Source organism: Vulpes vulpes, chromosome 11 (assembly GCF_048418805.1).
Source record: "Vulpes vulpes isolate BD-2025 chromosome 11, VulVul3, whole genome shotgun sequence".
Taxonomy (NCBI): Eukaryota; Metazoa; Chordata; class Mammalia; order Carnivora; family Canidae; genus Vulpes; species Vulpes vulpes.
This window is the reverse complement of record NC_132790.1, coordinates 59587791-59607626: the sequence shown is the minus strand read 5'-3', so window position 1 is coordinate 59607626 and position 19836 is coordinate 59587791. Positions and strand designations below refer to the sequence as shown.

General features: G+C 55.5%; 1 protein-coding gene across 6 annotated transcripts; it reads left to right on the top strand.

The window, feature by feature from the left end:
- Positions 1-9383: 9383 nt before the first annotated feature.
- On the top strand, positions 9384-19168 carry XIRP1 (xin actin binding repeat containing 1). 6 transcript variants are annotated; one of them, XM_072726511.1, is made up of 3 exons: positions 9384-9584; positions 13009-16348; positions 16752-19168. In XM_072726511.1, exons 2-3 carry the CDS (start codon positions 13010-13012, stop codon positions 16758-16760), a joined length of 3348 nt encoding a protein of 1115 aa, XP_072582612.1. In that variant the 5' UTR covers positions 9384-9584; position 13009; the 3' UTR covers positions 16761-19168. The 6 variants fall into 6 exon arrangements, with proteins under 6 accessions (XP_072582612.1, XP_072582611.1, XP_072582608.1 ...); XM_072726510.1 differs by having other exon boundaries at positions 9408-9584; positions 13006-16348; XM_072726512.1 differs by having other exon boundaries at positions 9434-9584; positions 12968-16348.
- Positions 19169-19836: the final 668 nt, after the last annotated feature.

The following is a 19836-nucleotide window of genomic DNA, read 5'->3' as shown; positions in this document are numbered from 1 at the left end:
GCCTTCCCATGGGTGGCATCTGTAGCATACCCACAGGGCAGTCCAAATGAGGAAGAGCCAATGTTTGGGCATAGGACCGTTCCAGAGGGCACCACCAACATTTTTCCTGCCCTGTGTCTCTCCTCCCTCTCCTTCCTACACCCTGAGTCTGGAGCTACAGTGGATGGGTAAGGGGTAAAGGGAACCACGTCCAGAGGGGAAAGAGTGAGGTAACTGGCTATACCCTCCTTCCCAACCGAGTTTCCAAGCTGAACCAGGGCAGCTTCCCATCATCCCACCTTGTTCACCTCTCCCGCCTGCCCAGCTTGCCTGTTGTGTTCTTACCTTCCAGAGTCCAAGTTCAGGGGACAGGGCAGGGAGAGAGGGAAAGGGCAGGAGAGAGATCACAGGACTGGTACTTTCCTAAAGAATTGATTCCTGAGCTTGGCAGATGTTCAAGGCTGGTTCTTTCTATCATGGGGTGTTTTGAAGGTTCTTTGAGGACCCCTTCCCAAACCCCATCCCCCTATTACTGATATGGTAGATGGACCTCCCAGCTCACTCCTAATAATTCCCATTTAGCCACTGGACTAGAGGTTTACTCCAACAAATATTCTCTCTTTGGAGTTCCCATTGGGCTCCAGGCAGCCCCCCTGGGCAAGGACTTTGAAGAGGTCTCTCTCTACCTGGGAGAGTATTTTCTATTCAGACATCCTAGTCTCCTTTCTAGATCCATCCATCTGACAACAGGCTTGCTCTACCAGGGCCCACTTCTCAAGGCCTGGGAGTGGCCATGGGGAGGGGAGTTTATGGATTTCACGTGGACCTGCAGCCTGGGGCATCCTCACATATACATGGTCCCCTCACAGTGCAGAACAGAACAGGGACAGGAGGAAAAGACGGGTGAGGCCAGAGTCCATTTGTATTCATGCTGCTGGTGCAAATGTTAGGGGAGGGGAGGAGGCTGATGTGTCCCCAGCAGCTCGGCAGAGAGAAGAGCAGGTGCTAAGATCCTCAAGTGGGAGAGAGCTTTGTGCATCTGAGGACAGGACAGGGAGTGAAGGAGAGGGTGCTGTGACGCAGGGTTAGGGACACAGATGGGGCTGCTTCGCTCAGAGCCCTGGGAGCCCTGGCAGACTTTGATCTCATCCCCAGAGCAATGGGAAGCCTTGCTGGGAATGAAAGGTAGGAAATGGTGGCCTGGGCTGCAGCAGGGGGTCTGGAGGTGGTGTGACTGGGGATGCTCACAGTCCAGCCGCCCTGGAGATAAGATATCTCCATACTTGGAGGTAAGGTGGAAAGGTGAGGTGCCTGGAGCCAGGGAAACTTGTCGCGCTTCAAGTTCAGCCAGTAAATTATAGTGCTTTTTTATTCATTTATTTATTTTACTTTTTCTTAATTTAAATTCAATTTGCCAACATACAGTATAACACCTAGTGCTCATCCCATCAAGTGCCCTCCTAGTGCCTGTCACCCAGTTACCCCATCCCCCCGCCCACCTCCCCTTCTGAAACCCTTTGTTTCCCAGAGTTAGGAGTCTCCCATGGTCCGTCTCCCTCTCTAATTTTTCCCAGAATTATAGTGCTTTGATCACACTCTGTTTTCCCAGCTGGACAGTAAATGCCATGACAGCACAGACCGAGCCTGTCCTGTTGACCCTGTATCCCCAGCTCCTAGCAAAGAGCCCGACGGAGAGTAGGCTCTCGTAACTATTAATTTCATGAATTGTATCTATCTATTCCTGCATGACGAACTACCTCAAATTTTAAGTGGCTTAAACAGTTACACTCATGGGGCACCTGGGTGGCTCAGTGGTTGAGTATCTGCCTTTGGCTCAGGTCGTGATCCCGGGGTCCCGGGATCAAGTCCCACATCTGGCTCTTCAAGGGAGCCTGCTTCTCTCTCTGCCTATGTCTCTGCCTCTCTCTGTGTCTCTCATAAATAAATAAATAAAACCTTAAAAAAAAACAATAACAATCATTTTGTCCACATTTCTGCAATCAGAGATAGTTCCTCTCTGCTAAGCAAGGCGTCAGCTGGAACGACTCACCTGGGGACTGGAATACCCACTTGTAAGATGGCTTGCTCTTGTGGCTGGCAATTGATGTTGGCTGTTGGCTAGAAACTCAGCCAGTGCCGTGGGCTGGGGGCCTCAGCTCATCTCCATGTAATCTCTCTATAAGCTGCTTGGGCTTCCACACAGTGTAGCGACTGGGTTCCAATGTCCCCAGAGAAGCAGGTGGAAGCTGTGTTGCCTTCTATGGCCCAACCTCAGAAGTCATAAAGTGCCCTTCCACTAGTCCCAACTCTGCCTGGATGCAAGAGGATGAAATATAGACTCCTTTCTACCAACTGAAGGAGTGTCAGAGTTGCATTATAAGGGACATGGGATGGAATAGGACATACTGGAGTGGCCATCTTTGGAAAATGCATTCAGTCTGTCCCATGAACAAACAAGGTCTTGTTTGGCTCAAGGGGGAAGGGATGTATGGAATTTTCTAGAAAGGTTCCCCTGTAACTCAAAGAAGATAAAACTTTGAAGTCTAGAGGGTGAATTGGCAGTTATGATGATAATTCACTTGCGTGTTCTATCTGCCTCTAACCAAAATGTAGGCTCCGTGCGGATATATATAGCTAGAAAGAGAGAGACAGAGAGAGAGAGATCTATATATAAAATCTCCAGTGCTTAGACTAGAGCCCAGCACATAGTAGCAGTGCAAAGCATTCTTGCAGAATAAATAAATGAGATGATAAGATGTAGTCTTGGGGACACCTGGGTGGCTCAGTGGTTGAGCATCTGCCTTCAGCTCAGGTTGTCATCCTGAGTCCTGGGATCGAGTCCTGCATCAGGATCCCCGCAGGGAGCCTGCTTCTCCCTCTGCCTATGTCTCTGCTTCTCTGTGTCTCTCATGAATAAATAAATAAAGTCGTTTTTAAAAATAATAAATTAATTAAATGCAGTCTCGGGTCTGTAGAGGTGAAGTGTCACTCGAGGACGTGCTGCCACCTGCTGGGCACTAGGGGTCATGCCAGCTATTTCCAACCTTCCACTTGCCCACCTGCCTTTGGAGCTCTGCATCTCTTCTGCTACTCTGCTGCAGTCCACCATCTCCCCCATCTGTCCCTGAGCCTGCCCTTCCTGGCAGAGCTCTGGGAGAGCACCTCTCCTGGCTGCTGCACCCCCCTTGCCCACAAAAGGCTGCCCGGTGTCTGTCCCCTGTCCAGAGGTCCAGAGGTCCAAATACCATTATCTGGGCCCTGAAGACTGGCTCTGCCACCTTACCCTCATCTTGTTCAAAGTCAGCCTGTCACCCCATCTGCCAGCCCCCCTGCCCTCCGCCTCACCCCAGGGACAGCTGGGGACCGCCCCTCCTCACAGTCAAGTACACTGGACAGTCTGCCACCTCAGACAGCTCAGCAGGCACTCAGGCACCTGTAAGCTCTTTCACGTTTCGTCTGTTCTACCTCCTGAGAACCCCGCAGACTCTGGCCCTCAGCCCTTCTATCCCTCCTCTCTGCAACCACCAATCTTCATCACTTGGGACTTAGGCTGCTGGGACCGGCTCTTATCACCTGTCTTCTATGACCCAGACTGCTCCTGAAATAAACCGTTCGGAATAGGGCCCAAACTCTTTGCCTGGCACTCACAACTTGGCCCCATGCCCACTGCGCAAGTCCACTCCCCATTCCGTCACCCACCGTGCACTCAAGTCACACAGCATGTGTCACCCCATCCCCACCTGCATCGATGCCCACTCTCTTCCCTCTGCCCAGAAGCCCTTCCCTCTTAGCCCACCCCTACTGTCCAGACAGGGAAACAGAGGCTTGGAGAGCTGATACGACCTGTCCAAGATGTGAGCTGGCAAGTGAGGAGCTGGGGCTTCAGGGGAGGGCCTCCTAAACCAGCTCCTTCACTACTCCACAGGGTCCCGGCTCTGCTCAAGCCTCTGGCTCCCCATGTGTGAAATAGGAGGATGAAAGACTGGGCTCTGCCTTGTCTGACTGCCCCTAACCAGGATTTCTGGAGTCTGAGATGCTCGGAGGCTCTCTGGTGACCTCAGGGTGCCGCACATAGCTGCCTGAGACCCCCAGCCCGCCGCACAGGGGAGACTGCTTAGGCCGAGCTCCAGGCTGGCTGGCTGCGGGTTACAAGTGGGCAGGCGTGGCCTCCCGCCCGCCCTCCGCTGCTCCGGGTTCCACTCTGTTAGGTTTCTATTCCTGTGAGGCAAAATGCCACAAACTTTATTAGCTCACAGTTCTGCAGCTAATCCAGAAGTCTGGCATGGCAGGGAGGGGCTCTGGGCTCTGCTCAGGGAATCAGGCTGGAATGAAGCTGAGCCTCATCTGGACCCCGAAGAAAACTCCTCTTCCAAGTTCATGCAAGATGCTGCCAGAATCCAGTTCCTGCAATTGTTAAGACACAGGTCCCCATTTCCTTGCTGTCCCCCTGGAGGCTCTCTCCGTTCCCTAAGGCACCACATTGCTGCTCACATGCTCCCTCTATCTTCAAGTCAGGGAAGGTGTGTCAAATCCCCCCATGCCTGCAGTCTCAGCGACGTCCTCTCCTGCCACCCGCAGAAGAAAGCTCTCCACTTCTAAGAGCCTTCCCTGATTGGGTCAGGCCCACCCAGATAATCTCTTTATTGTAAAATCAGCTGACTCGGGACTTTAATCGCACATGCAAAATCCCTTCCCAGCAGTGCCGAAGTAGTGTTTGATGAATCACCAGGGAGCAGGAATCTAGGGGGACCATCATTCTTTTTTAAAGATTTTATTCATTTATTCATGAGACACACACAGAGAGGCAGAGACACAGGCAGAGAGAGAAGCAGGCTCCCACAGGAAGCCCGACGCGGGACTCAATCCCAGGACCCTGGGATGACACCCTGAGCCAAAGGCAGATGCTCAACCACTGAGCGACCCAGGGATCCCAGAAATTAATTTTCTCACTGTTCTGAAGGTTAGAAGTCCAATCAAGGTGCTGGCCAGTTTGCTTCCTCCTGAGGTTTTTCTCCCTGTGTCCTCACGTGGCCTTTCCTCTTTGCACAGCCATTTCCAGTGTCTCTTTCTCTTCTTATAAGGGACATCAGTCCAGTTGGGTTAGGACCCTACCCTTTTAGCCTCATTTTACCTTAATTATTACTTTAAAGGCCCTCTCTCCAAATACAGTTACATTCTGAGGTCTGGGAGTTAAGGCTTCAGCATATGAATTTGAGGGGGACACAGTTCAGTTCCTGATGCCCATCATCTCCTGTCATCAAGTACCTCTTTGGAGGACTCAGATCACAGGCTACCTCCTCCTTGAAATCACCCTGGGTGCCCCGACTTGGAATTTGCTTCTCCTGCCCCAGGGAGCCTCAGCACCAAGCGGGTACCTCTGTCCTCACCAGGTCCATCTCCTACTGAACTATGGGCTCCCGGGGCAGGCTTTACAGGCTGCCAAGTCCTGGGAATCAGCCAGCATAGGGTGTGGCTCCCAGTGAGGGATCAGTAAGGACTGGGGAAGGAAAGGAGGAGGGGAAATTCTCCAGCAGTATGCTAACAGGGTCAAAGGGCAGGGCCCCTGTCTCAGGAGGCTGCCAACTGCTCCCCTCCCTGGCCACAGGTGTTCTGGGGTCCCCAGAATCTATGCAGGACCAACAACAGTTCTCCAAGCCCAAGGATTAAGGGGCAGCCACCTTCAGGCTTCAGCTATTCTATCAGGCAGGGCTGGGCATCTTGGTGGTGGCCGTGTGAGACCCAGGTCTGTCTCATTGCCATCACATCCGTCCTCACAGAGCATTCCCAGGGGCCAGACCACCCTGACCCCTGGGGGCAGGAAACCTGAGCTCTGGTCCTTGCTGAGCCTGTCACTTCTCAGAGCCTTCATTTCCTCGCCTGTAAAATGGACATACACAGACTGGTCCCTGCACCTCTCCTCCATACCCTCTTCACTCCACTTCAGTGGACAGTCTCTGTCACAGCTTCCCACCTCAAACCCCTGTATCTCTTGTCTGAGGGGCAGGCCGGAAGTATAGGAGAGCTGGGGCTTCCCAGATCATCCCTCAAGCAGCCAGGGTGAGGATGGCTGGAGGAGTACCCCAGGCTCCTTGTCCTGGTGACACATGTATCTACACCAGCTCCCAGAGGCTCCCCCGGTGGGATCAGGCCTCAGCTTGTCCACAGGAGTAACCTGCCTTCCTCCTGCCCCCAGTTCACTTCTATACCCGCCTCATTACCTTCCTCCCTCCCAGTTAAGTCACTTGCTCCCAAATGCTCCTCTTGGGGGTCGACTCTTGGAGGATCCCAAGCTAGGTCGCTAGGGAGCAGAGAACTGAAAGACCTTCAGAGGTCATACAAATAGAGACAGGCTGGTGATCTGATCCCAGCAGACTGACACCAGATCCCATGCTCTCAGAACCACGCTCTGCTGCCTCTCACGTGGTAGCCGCATTCCTCTTGCAGGAGGGAGGAGGCTCTGCCCTCCAGAGTGCCCACCCTCAGAGCTGACCCCAGAGTAGAAAATCCCTATTCTGGGTTCAGAGGGTTTTATCAAGAGGCGGAGCAGATCTGTCTCCTGCAGGCCTGGGACAGACCCAGCCTGGCTGCTCAGAGCTGTCCCTTGGCACCTGTGTCTGCTTCCCAGCTAGAGGGAAGTCAGGACTGCCAGCCAGAGCCTTGAAGGGCACTTGCTTTCAGACCAAGAGGACAGACTGGGATCTGGGACCTGGAGAAGCTGGGGGTGGCAGGAATCCAGGAAAAACTTAATGAGCTTAGTCATTTATTGAGCTTCTAGTGTGCCAGGCACAGCTCTAAACTCACCGTGTGTGTGTGTGTGTGTGTGTGTGTGTGTGTGTGTGTATGTGTGAGAGAGAGAGAGGTATGTTCTTCACAGCAACCCTTTGAGGCATGCACAATTATTATGCCCATCTTATAGATGAGGAAATTTGAAGAATAGAGGGGTAAGGAACTTGCCAAGGTCACACAGCTAGTGTGTGTCACAGGTGGGATTCACACTCAGGCAGACTGGCCCATAATCATCCCTAGACCCTGTGTCTTTCCTGAAACTTCCGGTGAATCTGCCTCCAGCTACTGACTGAGCTCTGCCATCGCGTGCCAGCTCTGCAGGGAGACTAGGAACTTCTAACCAATCCCCAACTTTGGCGGAGCCCCACTTGGAGGGAGGAGCTGACAGAGGAAGGCGCCCTCAAGACGGAGGAGGTGTGGGCTCCAGAAGGAGGGACTGGCGGCCCTGGAAACCACCACCCCTCCCCTAACGTCCTTCTGCCTTTAGACAAAGATTGATTAATCAGCACAGCCATTCAACCTCGGCGGATTTATGTATTCCCAGCCTCATTTCCAAGATGTTTCGAGGGAGCTGAAAAAAAAAGATGTGCAATGTCTCCACCAAAGATACTCTGATGGGGCGCCTGGGTGGTACAGTTCATTAAGTGTCTGCCTTGAGCTCAGGTCAAGATCTTGGGGTCCTGGGATCTGGCTCCACACTCAGTGGGGAGTTTGCTTCTCCCTCTCCCTCTCCTTCTGCCCCTCACCTTGCTCATGATCTCTGTCTCTCAAATAAATTAAAATCTTTAAAAAAAAATACTCTGATAAATCATGTCTTGTAATCGACATTCTCGTGATGTGGCACTGTTGGATCATTACACATAGGATGACTAACTTATTCTGGTTTTCTTTGAGTTTTCCAGCTTTAAAACTGAAAGTCCTTTATTCTGGGAACCCCTCAGAGACAGGCAGCAGTTGGTCACCGTCATTGCACAGGATACAGCCTGCAAAGCCTGCTGGCTAGACTATGAATGCAGCTCAGAGCTTCCTGACAGCCAAGGCAGAGAGAGAAATAACCTTTGTTGTGAGATTTTTGGTGTTGATAGCAGTAGCAGTGCAACAGAACTTTCCACAAGAATGTGTCCAGCATGGTAGTTACTAGGCACGTCTCTATGGAGCACTCAAAAGGTGGCTGGTGTGAATTTTTTTTAAAGATTTTATTCATAAAAATAACAAAAATAATAAAAAATAAATAAAGATTTTATTCATTTATTCACAAGAGACAAAGAGAGAGGCAGAAACACAGGCAGAGGGAGAAGCAGCCTCCATGCACAGGAATCTGATGTAGGACTTGATCCCAGGACCCCAGGAGCACTACCAAAGGCAGACACTGAAAACACTGAGCCACCCAGATGCCCGAGAGGAACTCAATTTCAATGAATGAATTTATTATAGTAAATATAGTCATCTGTGGCTAGTGGTGACTATTGAAAAGGACAGTTGTACTGGCTAAGAACAAACCAGATGATCAGGAAAAGTCTGGGGAGCAGGCAGGCAGGTAGAAAAGCACAAGGGAAGCCAAAAGAGAGAATGGATGCGGGAGAAGGGGTCCCCAGATGCCCCTCTCTCTGGCCCCACGTTAGTGCAGCATGACTCATGCTGACTCAGTGGAAAAAGCGGGTAGTGCCTAGTATCACTGCCAGGCTGTCAGAAGAAGACCCTGTTGTGCCAGGTAACAGAATGCACCTGTATGGCCTTGGACCCAGAGCCTGGGTGAAACACCTCCTTCATGAGCGCACTGGATGCTCCCTGATGCCCCTCACCCTTCCTGGTCAGGGTGCCAGGATCTCTGGACTCTGCTAAGCACCTTGGGTTCAGGGAAGCCAAGAAGGGGGAGGCATGAACCCCCGCAGTCATCTGTGACTGGGATGCTGATGACTCCAGGATCAGAAATAACCCCACAGTCAGCTCGTGGCAGGCCACCCCTCCCTTCCCCTCCATTCCCAGAAGGTCTGGGCCCTGAGTCAGAGAGGAGAGTCCAAAAGTAAACAAGAACCCAGATAATCTGCCATGAAAACCACAGGATCATTCCGTGGAATTCTTTGATAAGTCGATGAAGAGCTGAGGCCTAGAAATTCAGATGTCTTTCCCGCAATCCAGTTGCACTCTGGACTACATAGACCAGTGCTATGGTACATGAACAGGAAGGACAAGAGAGGGGATGGGGGAGGAGAGCTGGGCTTACCCTTGTCCAGGCCAGGAGCAGAGGAGAGGGCCCAGGCCTGCCCTCTGGGGGCCTCCAGTCCCCTGGCACAGTGGACGCACATGTCGGGAATAGTCAGAGGCCAGTCCAGAGTGGGGGGTGGGGGGGTGGGATAAGGGGGTAGGGTATCCAGGTGTCAGATCTTGATTCACTCCCTCATAATAGTCTGGGACACCTACACCCCACACCATGGCTGAGTCACTGACCCCAATCCCCAGATGAGACTTGAATGAAGCTGTCCCCACTCCTCTTCCCCTCACAGCAGAAGGGACATGTAACTGATTCCCTGGGATGGAAGGGGAACTTCCACAAGCCCTAAAAATAACTGAGCCACTTCATACTCTGAACTTAGCCTCCCGTCCCCCTGCCCCCACCTGGCCCACCCCCTCGCCAGCAAGATAAAGGCAGCTGCTAGGGCTGGCAGACGACAGAGACCCGAGCCAGGGCAGCAAGAAGGCGTCTAACGAGGCCAGCAGAGCAAGACAAACCCTGAACAAGAAGTCCGAGAGGAAAGACAGACCATTAAATCACACCTGCCACAGATAAAGAGCACCCCTCCGCCAAGTGGGACCTCCAGGTGAGTAGCAGGCTGGCTTTCCAGAGCAGGCTGGCTCTGTGGGCTGGGATCCCCCCATGGGCAATGTGGATGCCTCTCAGGGTGGTGTGTAGCAGGATCAGCTCTGGGTGGAGGAAGGGGGTCGCAACTGGATGTAGGTGAGTAGAGGGGTCCCTGATACCAAGATCCCGTGAGTAAGTTAAAAAAGTTAAAGGAGCCTTAGCATGAGCTCTGTGGGAGCTTTCAGAGTGGCTGCCACAGGCCTGAGTCCCACAGAAGAGACAGGTTCTGACCAGTCTGGCATCATTCAGAAAGGCTTTCAAGAGTAGGTGGCCTGGGATTGCCATTTTTAAAATTCAGGTACAGAGTTCTTCAGGCTTCAGGGCATCCTCTCAGGGAAGCCCTAGGCAGGCCCAATCCCCAGAAGAAAGAGGGACACAGGGGATCTGAGTGGCTCAAAGGTTGAGTATCTGCCTTGTTGTGATTCCTGGGCCCTGGGTTTGAGTCCCGCATTGGGCTCCCCACAGAGAGCCTGCTTCTCCCTCTGCCCGTGTCTCTGCCTCTCTCCGTGTGTCTCTCATGAATAATTAAATAAAATCTTTTTAAAAAGAGAGAAAGAAGAAAGAAGAAAAGAAAGAAAGAAAGAAAGAAAGAAAGAAAGAAAGAAAGAAAGAAAGAAAGAAAGAAAGAGGAACACAAGAGAGGTGGGAGGGAATGGGGCTGGAGGTTAGGGTGTAGGCCCAACTTGGCATTGCTAGGACAAACCCCATGCCCAGCTGTTATAAGCGAAAGTCTTGGCATATCTTGGCACTAGGAATATCTCCCCAGGGCTGGCCTGAGCCCAGCTCCCCACCTATCATGGCCGCAGGCCTGGAGTAGAAGGCAGACTTTGCCCCAGGCCACAGTCTTGCCCAGTAAGAAAGCTCTTGGGGCAAATCTGGAGCCCCAAGGTAGGAGACCAGGTCTGAGCCTTCCCAGATGTAGAGACCTGTGGAGGAGGAGAAGCAGACCTGGGGTCACCCTGAGAGGCCAGCTCAGCCCTCAGAGGCCGAGTTCTGGCACACTTCTTGGGGTTCAAGCCTGACCCTAAGTCTGGTTGTCCCAGTTCCAATTCCGCCCACACCCCATCTCCGTCCTTGCCCTTTAGAAACTGAAGCCCTAAGGAGTTTCAGGCCAGGCAGGGGCAAGGGCGGGAGGGCCAGGCGTCAGAAAACCTTTGGGTCTTGCTACAACCTTACAGAGTGCCCTGGAACAGCTCCTTTCCTGTCTCTGGGTCTTAGTTCCCCTGTCTAAACAATGAGGGGGTTAGGTTCCTTGACCTCTGAGGGTGTATAGTTCCAACTTTCCCGGGGCTCCATGATTCTAATACTTTGTGACGATAGCAGGGATAGTGGAGATTCCTGGGGTCAGTGGGTGGGGTGGAGCTGTGGCCTACACATGCCATCTGCTCGGGCCACATGGTTGTGACAGGACAGGGAGGCATGCTTTAACTTTGTTCCCTTCAGAGCCCAGAGAGGAAAAGAACCCCCCAGACCATGTGAGGAGACTTGGGCTACAGGTTTTAGTTTTCCCTCTTCAGGGCTCTGGTGTCTGGTGTGCAGACTGGATGGCTATCTCAGAAGGGGGGTGGCAGGGGCTCCTGGGAGCTCAGTCAGTTAAGGAGCTGACTCTTGATTTCGCTCAGGTAATGATCTCAGGGTCCTGGGATCCAGCCCCGAGTCTGGCTCTGTGCTCAGCGGGGAGTCTGCTGCAGGATTTTCTCTCTCTCCCTCTGCCCCTGCTCCTGCTCGTTCTCACACACTCTCTTTCTGATATTGATAAATAAATCTTAAATAAAACATAGGAAGGGGGTGGCAAACAGGTCTCAATTCACCCCACTTCTGAGGTGGAAGAGGAGGAAGTTCTGCCCCCCACCTGTTCCCCGTGTCCCTAAACCTCCCCCCACCACCAGGCCCCAGCTCTGGTCGTCCTGCAGGCCAGGCACCTGATACCAGCTCGGGAGGCAGGGGGCAGGATCAGGGAGCCCAGGACAGAGAAGGAGATGAGCTGGGTGAAGGAGCCCAGGTCCCAGTGACTGGGCCTGGGCCTCCCTGCTGAGCCCTGGGCTGCTGGGCCGAGGCCAGGACCTCAGCTATATTTAGCATGAGTGTGGAGCAGAGCAGTGGGTCAGGGGCAGCGAGAGGGGGGACATGCTTCCCATTCCTTCCCTACTGTCCTCTGGGGACTGTCAGTACACCTGTCACAAGACAGATAAGACACAGAGAGGACAGAGACCAGAGAAGGGCTTGAGGGGTGAGAGGCCATGGAGGGGTGGGGGAGCTGAGGAGAAGCAGTGCCTTGATGGAAGCTGATTGACATGAAGAGGGAGAAAGAGAAGCATAGGAGTTTGGGACTGGTCGCCTTTACTGGGGAAGATTCTCCATGAGCAAGGGCAAGGCAGGCTCTGCAGTAAGGTCTCTGTCCACTGCCTTCCCTCCCTGTGGGTGTCACCCTCACACTCTGCTAGGGGTGGCTGCTGGGGAACAGAGGGGCACCACAGCCAGTAAGAAAGCTTCACGCCCCCTTCCCTTGTATTTCTTGCAAGCAAGGCCCCCGGTAGGGTCTAGGAACTAGAGCCAGCACAGCCTGTCCCTCACCTGCCCAGATCTGAATCCTTTTATACTTCGGTTTCCTTGTCTTTAATTGTGAATGGTTGGACTAGAAGGTCCTTGAGATCTCCCTGGCTCCCACTTTCTGAATCTTGGGGTATGGCACAGAAAACTCCTATCCGGGATTCAGAATCTGGCTCTGCAGAACCGTGAGATGGCTGGCAAACAACTGCCCCTCACAGAGCCTCGGTTGCTTCTACTGGCATAGGCTGTGGCCCCTGCTAAAGCTCCCCCTGACCAGAAGGGATGGAGAGGAGTTGAGAGGCAAGAGGTTAAAGGCCTGACAGGTCTCCTGGCAAAGTGGCAAGTTCGCCCTCTGGTGTTAAGAGAGGGAATTTCTTCTCCATGGGAAATCGTCACCAGTTTAGGGACCTGCCTCTCCTGGTGCTGGAACCCCATAAGTCAGGATTCCGTCCGGGGGGTTCACTAGGAGAAACTGACTTTAGTAAACAAAGGTGAGGATGGAGCATGTCCAGCTTGCCTCTTGGAGGTTTGGACACCCCCTGTAGGGCTAAAGGACAGAGTTGCATGGCCAGCAGTACGCTGCTTGCTCTCTAGCAACCAGGTAATTCTGGGGATGCAGGAGCCACTTTAATGGATGGCTCCATATGCCCTAAGTTCAAGACTTTTCACATATCAACCATGCAGGTGGCAGAGTGATACCCAGGTGAGGTCTGGAGAGGGAGGGAGTCTCTAAACACAGGTCACCACAGGACCACTCTGCCCCCGGGCCTGGCCCCCTGTCATTTCTCCCAGCTACCAGCACCATCCTCATCTCTGCCCCTTCTCCTCAGAAGGATGGCCAAAGCCCAGACGCAGGCAGCCCCCATGCCGACCCTCCCGACGGCCGCTGCAGAGGACCTGCCCCTCCCGCCCCCCCCAGCCCTGGACGATCTGCCACTGCCACCGCCCAAGGAGTCCTTCTCCAAGTTCCACCAGCAGAGACAAGCCAGCGAGCTCCGCCGCCTCTACAGGCACATCCACCCTGAGCTCCGCAAGAATCTGGCCGAGGCCGTGGCTGAAGACCTGGCTGACGTCCTGGATTCCGAGGAGCCCACTGAGGGTGACGTCCAGTGTATGCGCTGGATCTTTGAGAACTGGCGGCTCGATGCCATTGGGGACCGTGAGAGGCCGCCTGCCAGGGAGCCCGTGCCCGGTGGCAATGTCCAGGCTACCTCCCGCAAGTTTGAGGAAGGCTCCTTTGCCAACAGCATAGAGCAGGAGCCAGCCGGACCTCCACCATCCGGAGGCGACGTTCGTGCAGCCCGCCAGCTGTTTGAGACAAAGCCGCTGGATGAGCTGACTGGCCAGGCCGAGGCACTGGAGGTGGCGGTGAAGGAGCCCGAAGCCAGCGGCGATGTCCAGGGTACCAGGATGCTCTTTGAGACGCGGCCCCTGGACCGCCTGGGCTCCCGCCCCTCCATCCAGGAGCAGAGCCCCTTGGAGCTGCGCTCGGAGATCCAGGAGCTGAAGGGCGATGTGAAGAAGACAGTGAAGCTGTTCCAAACAGAGCCACTGTGTGCCATCCAGGATGCAGAGGGTGCCATCCACGAGGTCAAGGCTGCATGCCGGGAAGAAATCCAAAGCAATGCAGTGAGGTCTGCCCGCTGGCTATTTGAAACCCAACCTCTGGATGCTATCAACAGGGACCCCAGCCAGGTGCGGGTGATCCGGGGGATCTCCCTGGAGGAGGGGGCCCGGCCCGACGTCAGTGCAACTCGCTGGATCTTTGAGACACAGCCATTGGACGCCATTCGGGAGATCTTGGTGGATGAGAAAGACTTCCAGCCATCCCCAGACCTTATCCCTCCTGGTCCAGATGTTCAGCAGCAGCGGCATTTGTTTGAGACCCGAGCCCTAGATACTCTCAAGGGGGAAGAGGAGTCTGGAGCACAGCACCCACCCAAAGAGGAAGTAGTCCCTGGTGATGTCCGTTCTACCCTGTGGTTATTTGAGATGAAGCCCCTGGACACACCTAGAGACAAGGTCCAAGTGGGTCACCTGCAGCGAGTGGGTCCCCGGGACCATGAGGGGCTCATGTCTGAGCATATATCCAGAGATGGCTCCTCAGCAGCACCCCACTCTCAGAGTGCCGCCCAGAGGGATGGGGTGAAGGGGGATGTGAAGGCCTTCAAGAACCTTTTCGAGACCCTTCCCCTTGACAGCATCGGGCAGGGTGAGCCTTCAGCGCATAGGAGTATGAACAGAGCAGAAGGAACTGATTCTACTGGGCAGTCCCAGGACGTAGGGTCCCCAGTATATGCCATGCAGGATGGCAAAGGCCACCTCCATGCCCTGACCTCTGTCAGCAGAGAGCAGATAGTTGGAGGCGATGTGCAGGGCTACAGATGGATGTTTGAGACACAGCCTCTGGATCAACTGGGCCGAAGCCCCAGTACCGTGGATGTGGTACGGGGCATCACCCGGCAGGAAGTGGTGGCCGGAGACGTAGGCACTGCCCGGTGGCTCTTTGAGACTCAGCCACTGGAGGTGATCCACCAGCGGGAACGGCAGGAACGCCAGGAAGAAGAAGGAAAGAGTCAGGCAGGTTCCCAGCCTGAGGCACTCCCGAAAGGTGACGTGCAGACCATCCGGTGGTTGTTTGAGACATGCCCCATGAGTGAGTTGGCAGAGAAGCAGGGACCAGAGGTCACAGAGCCCACAGCTAAGGCCGAGCCCCGGTCCTGCACCTGGATGTTTGCGCCCCAACCCCTGGAGAGGCCAGAGGGCTCCAGGGAGCAGCACCTACAGGTTAGCCAGATCCAGGCTGGGGAAAGACAGACAGACAGACATGTCTTTGAAACTGAGCCTCTGCAGGCCTCAGGCCGTCCCTGCGGAAGAGGGCCTGTGCGATACTGCAGCCGAGTAGAGATCCCTTCAGGTCAGGTATCTCGGCAGAAGGAGGTTTTCCAGGCCCTGGAGGCAGGCAAGAGGGAAGAGCAGGGGCCCAGGGTCCTCCCCGAGCCCATCTCTGTGGGCTCCGTGCACAAGTTCACCTGGCTCTTTGAGAATTGCCCTATGGGCTCCCTGGCAGCTGAAAGCATCCGAGGGGGCAACCTCCCAGAAGAGCAGCCCACAGGCAGGGTGCCCGAGAGGCAGGAGACGGAGGCTGAGGGGACCCTGCGGACCCTGCACACTCTGCCTGGCCTCTTGCACCACGGGGGCATCCTCATGGAGGTCCGAGGCCCGGGGGAGCTCTGCCTGGCTAAGTATGTGCTCCCAGGCCCGGGGGAGGGGGGGCCCCGCGTCCGGAAGGAGGAGCTGGTGTCTGGCGAGCTTCCCAGGATCGTCCGCCAAGTGCTGCGCAGGCCAGATGTGGACCAGCAGGGGCTGCTGGTTCAGGAGGACCCAGCGGGCCAGCTCCGCCTTAAGCCACTGAGGCTGCCAGCTCCAGGCAGCAGCGGGAATGTTGAAGACACAGACTCTGAGTTCCAACAGCTGCTGGCCTGTGGCCTGGGGACCTCAGTAGCAAGGACTGGGCTGGTGATGCAGGAGACAGAGCAGGGCCTGGTCTCGCTGACTGCCTACTCCCTGCAACCCCAGCCGAACAGCAGGGCCCCTGAGAGGGGCAGCGTGCAGCTGCTGGCCAGCTGCATAGACAAGGGAGACCTGAGTGGCCTGCATAGTCTGAGATGGGAGCCACCAGCCGATCCAAGTCCAGTGCTAGCCAGCGAGGGGGCCCCGAAGCTGCCCCCAACTGAGAACATCATCCATGTTCCCCCCCTGGACCCTAGTATGGGGCTGGGGCATCTCAGAGGCCCGGGGGGCACCTCCCACCTCCCACAGACCATGGAAAAGCCAGTGTCTCTAGCTGGGGAGAAAAAGCAAGAAGATAGTCACACTGGGCAGAAAGGGATGGCAGCTTGGGGAAAGTCCGAAGAAACCACTACTACCCCCCTGGGGCCTGGGGCCCTGGACCTCCAGGCTGCCATGCAAGATCTGCGGATGGCCACTGCCGAGGCCCAAAGCCTGCACCAGCAAGTTCTGAATAAACACAAGCAAGGCATTAACCCTGGAGCCACCTCGGCACCCCTGGAGCCACCTCGGCCAGCATCGGTTGTGGCCACTGTGGCTGCTCAGAGCCACACTAGGCCTATGGCTGGAGGCAACCCCAGGATCCCGGCAGCCCCCAGAAAGGTCAGTGGGGAACAGAAAGCACCATCCAGAGGGCTGCCTGGGGGGTGGGTGACTATTCAGGATGGCATCTACACTGCTCACCCTGTGAGGACCTTTGAGCCACCTGGGGGTGTCCAGCCTTCTGAAAGAGAGCCCCTCTCAGTGCAGGCTCCCAGCCCACTCCAGGAAGGCCCAGGCCGGACTCTGGGGCCTGGGCGGGAGGAGCCTGGGGGCGGCACACAGACGGCCTCAGGACCTCCAGAGAAGGCAATGGCAAGAGATGGCCCAGGAGGGCTCAAAGCTGCAGAGACCACCCTGAAGGTTGCCTCTTTAGCCCACCCCTCTCCGGCCTCTGGGCCTCTGCCTGCGGGTGCCATTCTGCACTCCCGTAATGCCTCTGTTCCCCCTCCTCCTCTTCTCCCAGCTGCTGTGACGGGACCTGACTTCCCAGCCCAATCCCGCCTTGATGAGGACTCTATCCGCCTTGATGAGGACTCTATCCGGCAGGACTCCAAGCTTCTCCCCTCCCACAGCAGCCCTGCCAGCCAGCGGACGCCTGGGGAAGCACAGACAAGGACCCCAATACTGGAGCCAAAAATGCCCCCAAGGAAGAAGCCTCCGCTGCCTCCCAAACCTGCCCACCTAAGCCAGATCTGCCCTCCTCAGAGGCTGCCCACGCCCTCAGCTCTATCTCCCAGCTCCTGCAAAGAGTCAGGGCAAGGAGAACACAAGCCAGGTGAGAGAGACGCAACCACCCTTCAGCCAGCCAACATTCCCACCACCGCAGGCCAGGGATGCATGTCTCGGTCTGGAGGCCCCAGTGAACAGAACCAGCCCAGCCCCCAACACGGCCCCAGCACCATGGCTTCCAGACCTATCGAGAGCCAGGCTGCCAGATGCCATGACCAGAGCCCTAAGTCCCCCAAGTTCTCAGCTCTCAGCAGCCACCCCCCCGCACCACAGGAGGGTCCCCATCCCCCAAGAGAGAGGCCCACAGCCAGTTCCCAGCAAGGGGCCCCTGAGAACACTGAGATTCTGCAGGGAAGCCAGCAAGAGCTCCAGGGCCTGCTGAGCCAGGTGCAAGCCCTAGAGAGGGAGGCCACAAGCAGTGTGGATGTGCGGGCACTGAGGAAGCTCTTTGAAACTGTCCCTCAGCTGGGAGTGGCCCGCCCGGCTTCTGCGGCCCCCCACAAACCCAAGGCCTCTGTGGTGCAGGCCTTTGGGGAGCTGACAAAGGTCAGCACAGAGGTGGCCCTGCTGAAGCAACAGACACTAGCCAGGTTGCTGGACATTGAGGAGGCTGTGCACAAGGCGCTCAGCTCCATGTCCAGCCTCCAGCCGGAGACTGACACCAGCGGCCATTCCCAAGGACCATCGAAGGACCACAGTGCCTGCAAGAGCAGTGACACAGATGGGAGTAAAGCCAGACCTCACTGCTCCGGCCAGGGGGTCAGAGGGCAAACTGCAGTCAAGAACCAAACCCAAGTTGCAAGCCAGACTGAGGTCCAGAGTCAGGCCAAGGTCAGAAATCACACAGAGGCCGGGGGTCAGGCAGCCTCAGTCATCCCTTCCCCCAGGAGGCCAGAGACATTGAGAGAAGACTCAAGCCTCCCTGGAGCCTTGCCTTCCAACAGAGATCCATCTTGTTCCCCAACCTTCATCTCCATTGAGTCAGCCGTAAGGAAGCTTCCAGAGGCTCCCAGCCCCAGGGGCATCTTTGAGGTCTCCGTGAAAAGCACGCACCTGGCACAGGCTGGACTCCACCAGAAAGGGCTCCAGGACAATGCTGGAAAGAAGGAAGTCACCCAGTGCCCTTGGCAGCCTGAGCCTGCCCCCGCCTTAGCCAGCCCTCTGCCCACAGGGCAGCAGAAGAACGTTCTGGAGCTGCAGACTGGGCTAGATGGCTCCCGGTGCTATGAAGCCACAGGAACGGTTACCCAGCAGTGTGAAGGGGTGGACCAGTGCAGGAGCCCGGTCCTCCTGTCCTCTACCACGGTCACGGAGCAGGCAGAGATGACCAAGGGCCCAGGCCCCCACCTCGAGCTCCACGCTTCACCCCTGCTCCGGCAGTTCCTGCGCAGCCCAGCCAGGCTCAGCGGCGCACTGGCAGAAGCTGAGACAGTGCATGCCCCCTGTGGCTACTCCCAGCCGGGGGCCCAGTGAGCTCCTCTGCCTCCACCACAGCCTCCCACAACCTCCCACTGGCACCGCAGCATCACCCTGCAGGGCCCTGGGACCGAGGTGGGCGCATCCTCCTGTGCACATGAAGCAAGGACCAAGAAGAAAGGGCATCTTCCTGGACGTACGGGCAGGTTCCCTCTCCTCAGTTCCATCAGTAGGCTCAGTTGTTGCAAAAGGTGGGGAAGAAAGGTTGGGAAGAGCTCCGCCAAGTAGCACGGGCCTGGGAGTAGCGCGGGTGCTGGTTGCTGCTTGGAGGATGGAATATGTACAGACACGCATGTTCCTCACACAGGCTTGGCCCACAGGTCGACCCTAAGAAGGAGCCCCCTGAGTGATCCTCCCCTCTCAGCTTTGTTTTTTCTATTATGAGTCAAAATGTTCTCAGCCATCTGCTCCTTAATTCTTGGAGAGGACAGGGACAACTGGACCACGGGATCAGTCTCTCTCTTCGAGGTTGGTCCGACGGCTCTAGAAGCCCCTTCATCGCTAACTCCATCATTTAGCGGGTCATCCTGGCAGCCCAAAGGTCACACAGAAAAGCTCGGCAATCAGCAAATGTCCCTAAAGCCAAAGATACTGCCTCTCCACCCATACTGCCCTACACTCTGCACCCCAAATGGAAAGGATACAGTCTGAATAAACCCAAGTTTTAGTCTGTCATCTGTGTGTGTGTGACAGTTTGCACATCTGTTCTAGAGTCTAGGTTCCCACTGTGGGAGAAAAGATACCCACAACCTCCAGATTCCCCCTTTTCCTGGCAATAGCAGTGTTGCAAAACTCTGAAAAAGCCACCCCTTCTTTTACCACCTTGGCTGGGAAACAAAGAGGCCCTGCACATCCCTCTGCTCTTCTGGCTCCCTTTTCCTGCCTTCCCCAGCCCACTCATGCACAGCTGCCCCTCAACCTCTGGTCTCTCCGCCTGGAGGTTGTGACATCATCCTGGAGTGAAATCTGACCAGAATCCTGCTCCAGAGTGAGAGAGTAGCCCAGTCAGGCCTGGGAAGGAGGGAGGGTCTCAACCCAGGAGAACTTCAGTGGCTAAGATGGCTGGGCCCTCTCTCCTGCTCAGGCCAGGTGCTGTGTGCAGAGCAAGAGCTTCTGAGAAGGGGAGTGGATGGAGCTTGGCCGGCAAAGCCAGAATGATTTAGTGCAGGGCCCTTTACACTCTTTCAAAAGGCACTGAGTGCCTGCTGCATGCTAGGCCTGTTCTAGGCAGCAGGGACACAGAGGTGAGGGCGTATGGGGTCATGATTTCAGGGAACTGACCTTCTAGAAAAAGGAGACAGAGAGACCATGAATAAACAGGAAACACCAGATGGTAAGGGTAA

What these genes read in the sequence shown, in the direction of transcription:
- XIRP1 (XM_072726507.1), top strand. Translation starts at nt 13,010, where the DNA reads ATGGCCAAAGCCCAGACGCAGGCAGCCCCCATGCCGACCCTCCCGACG.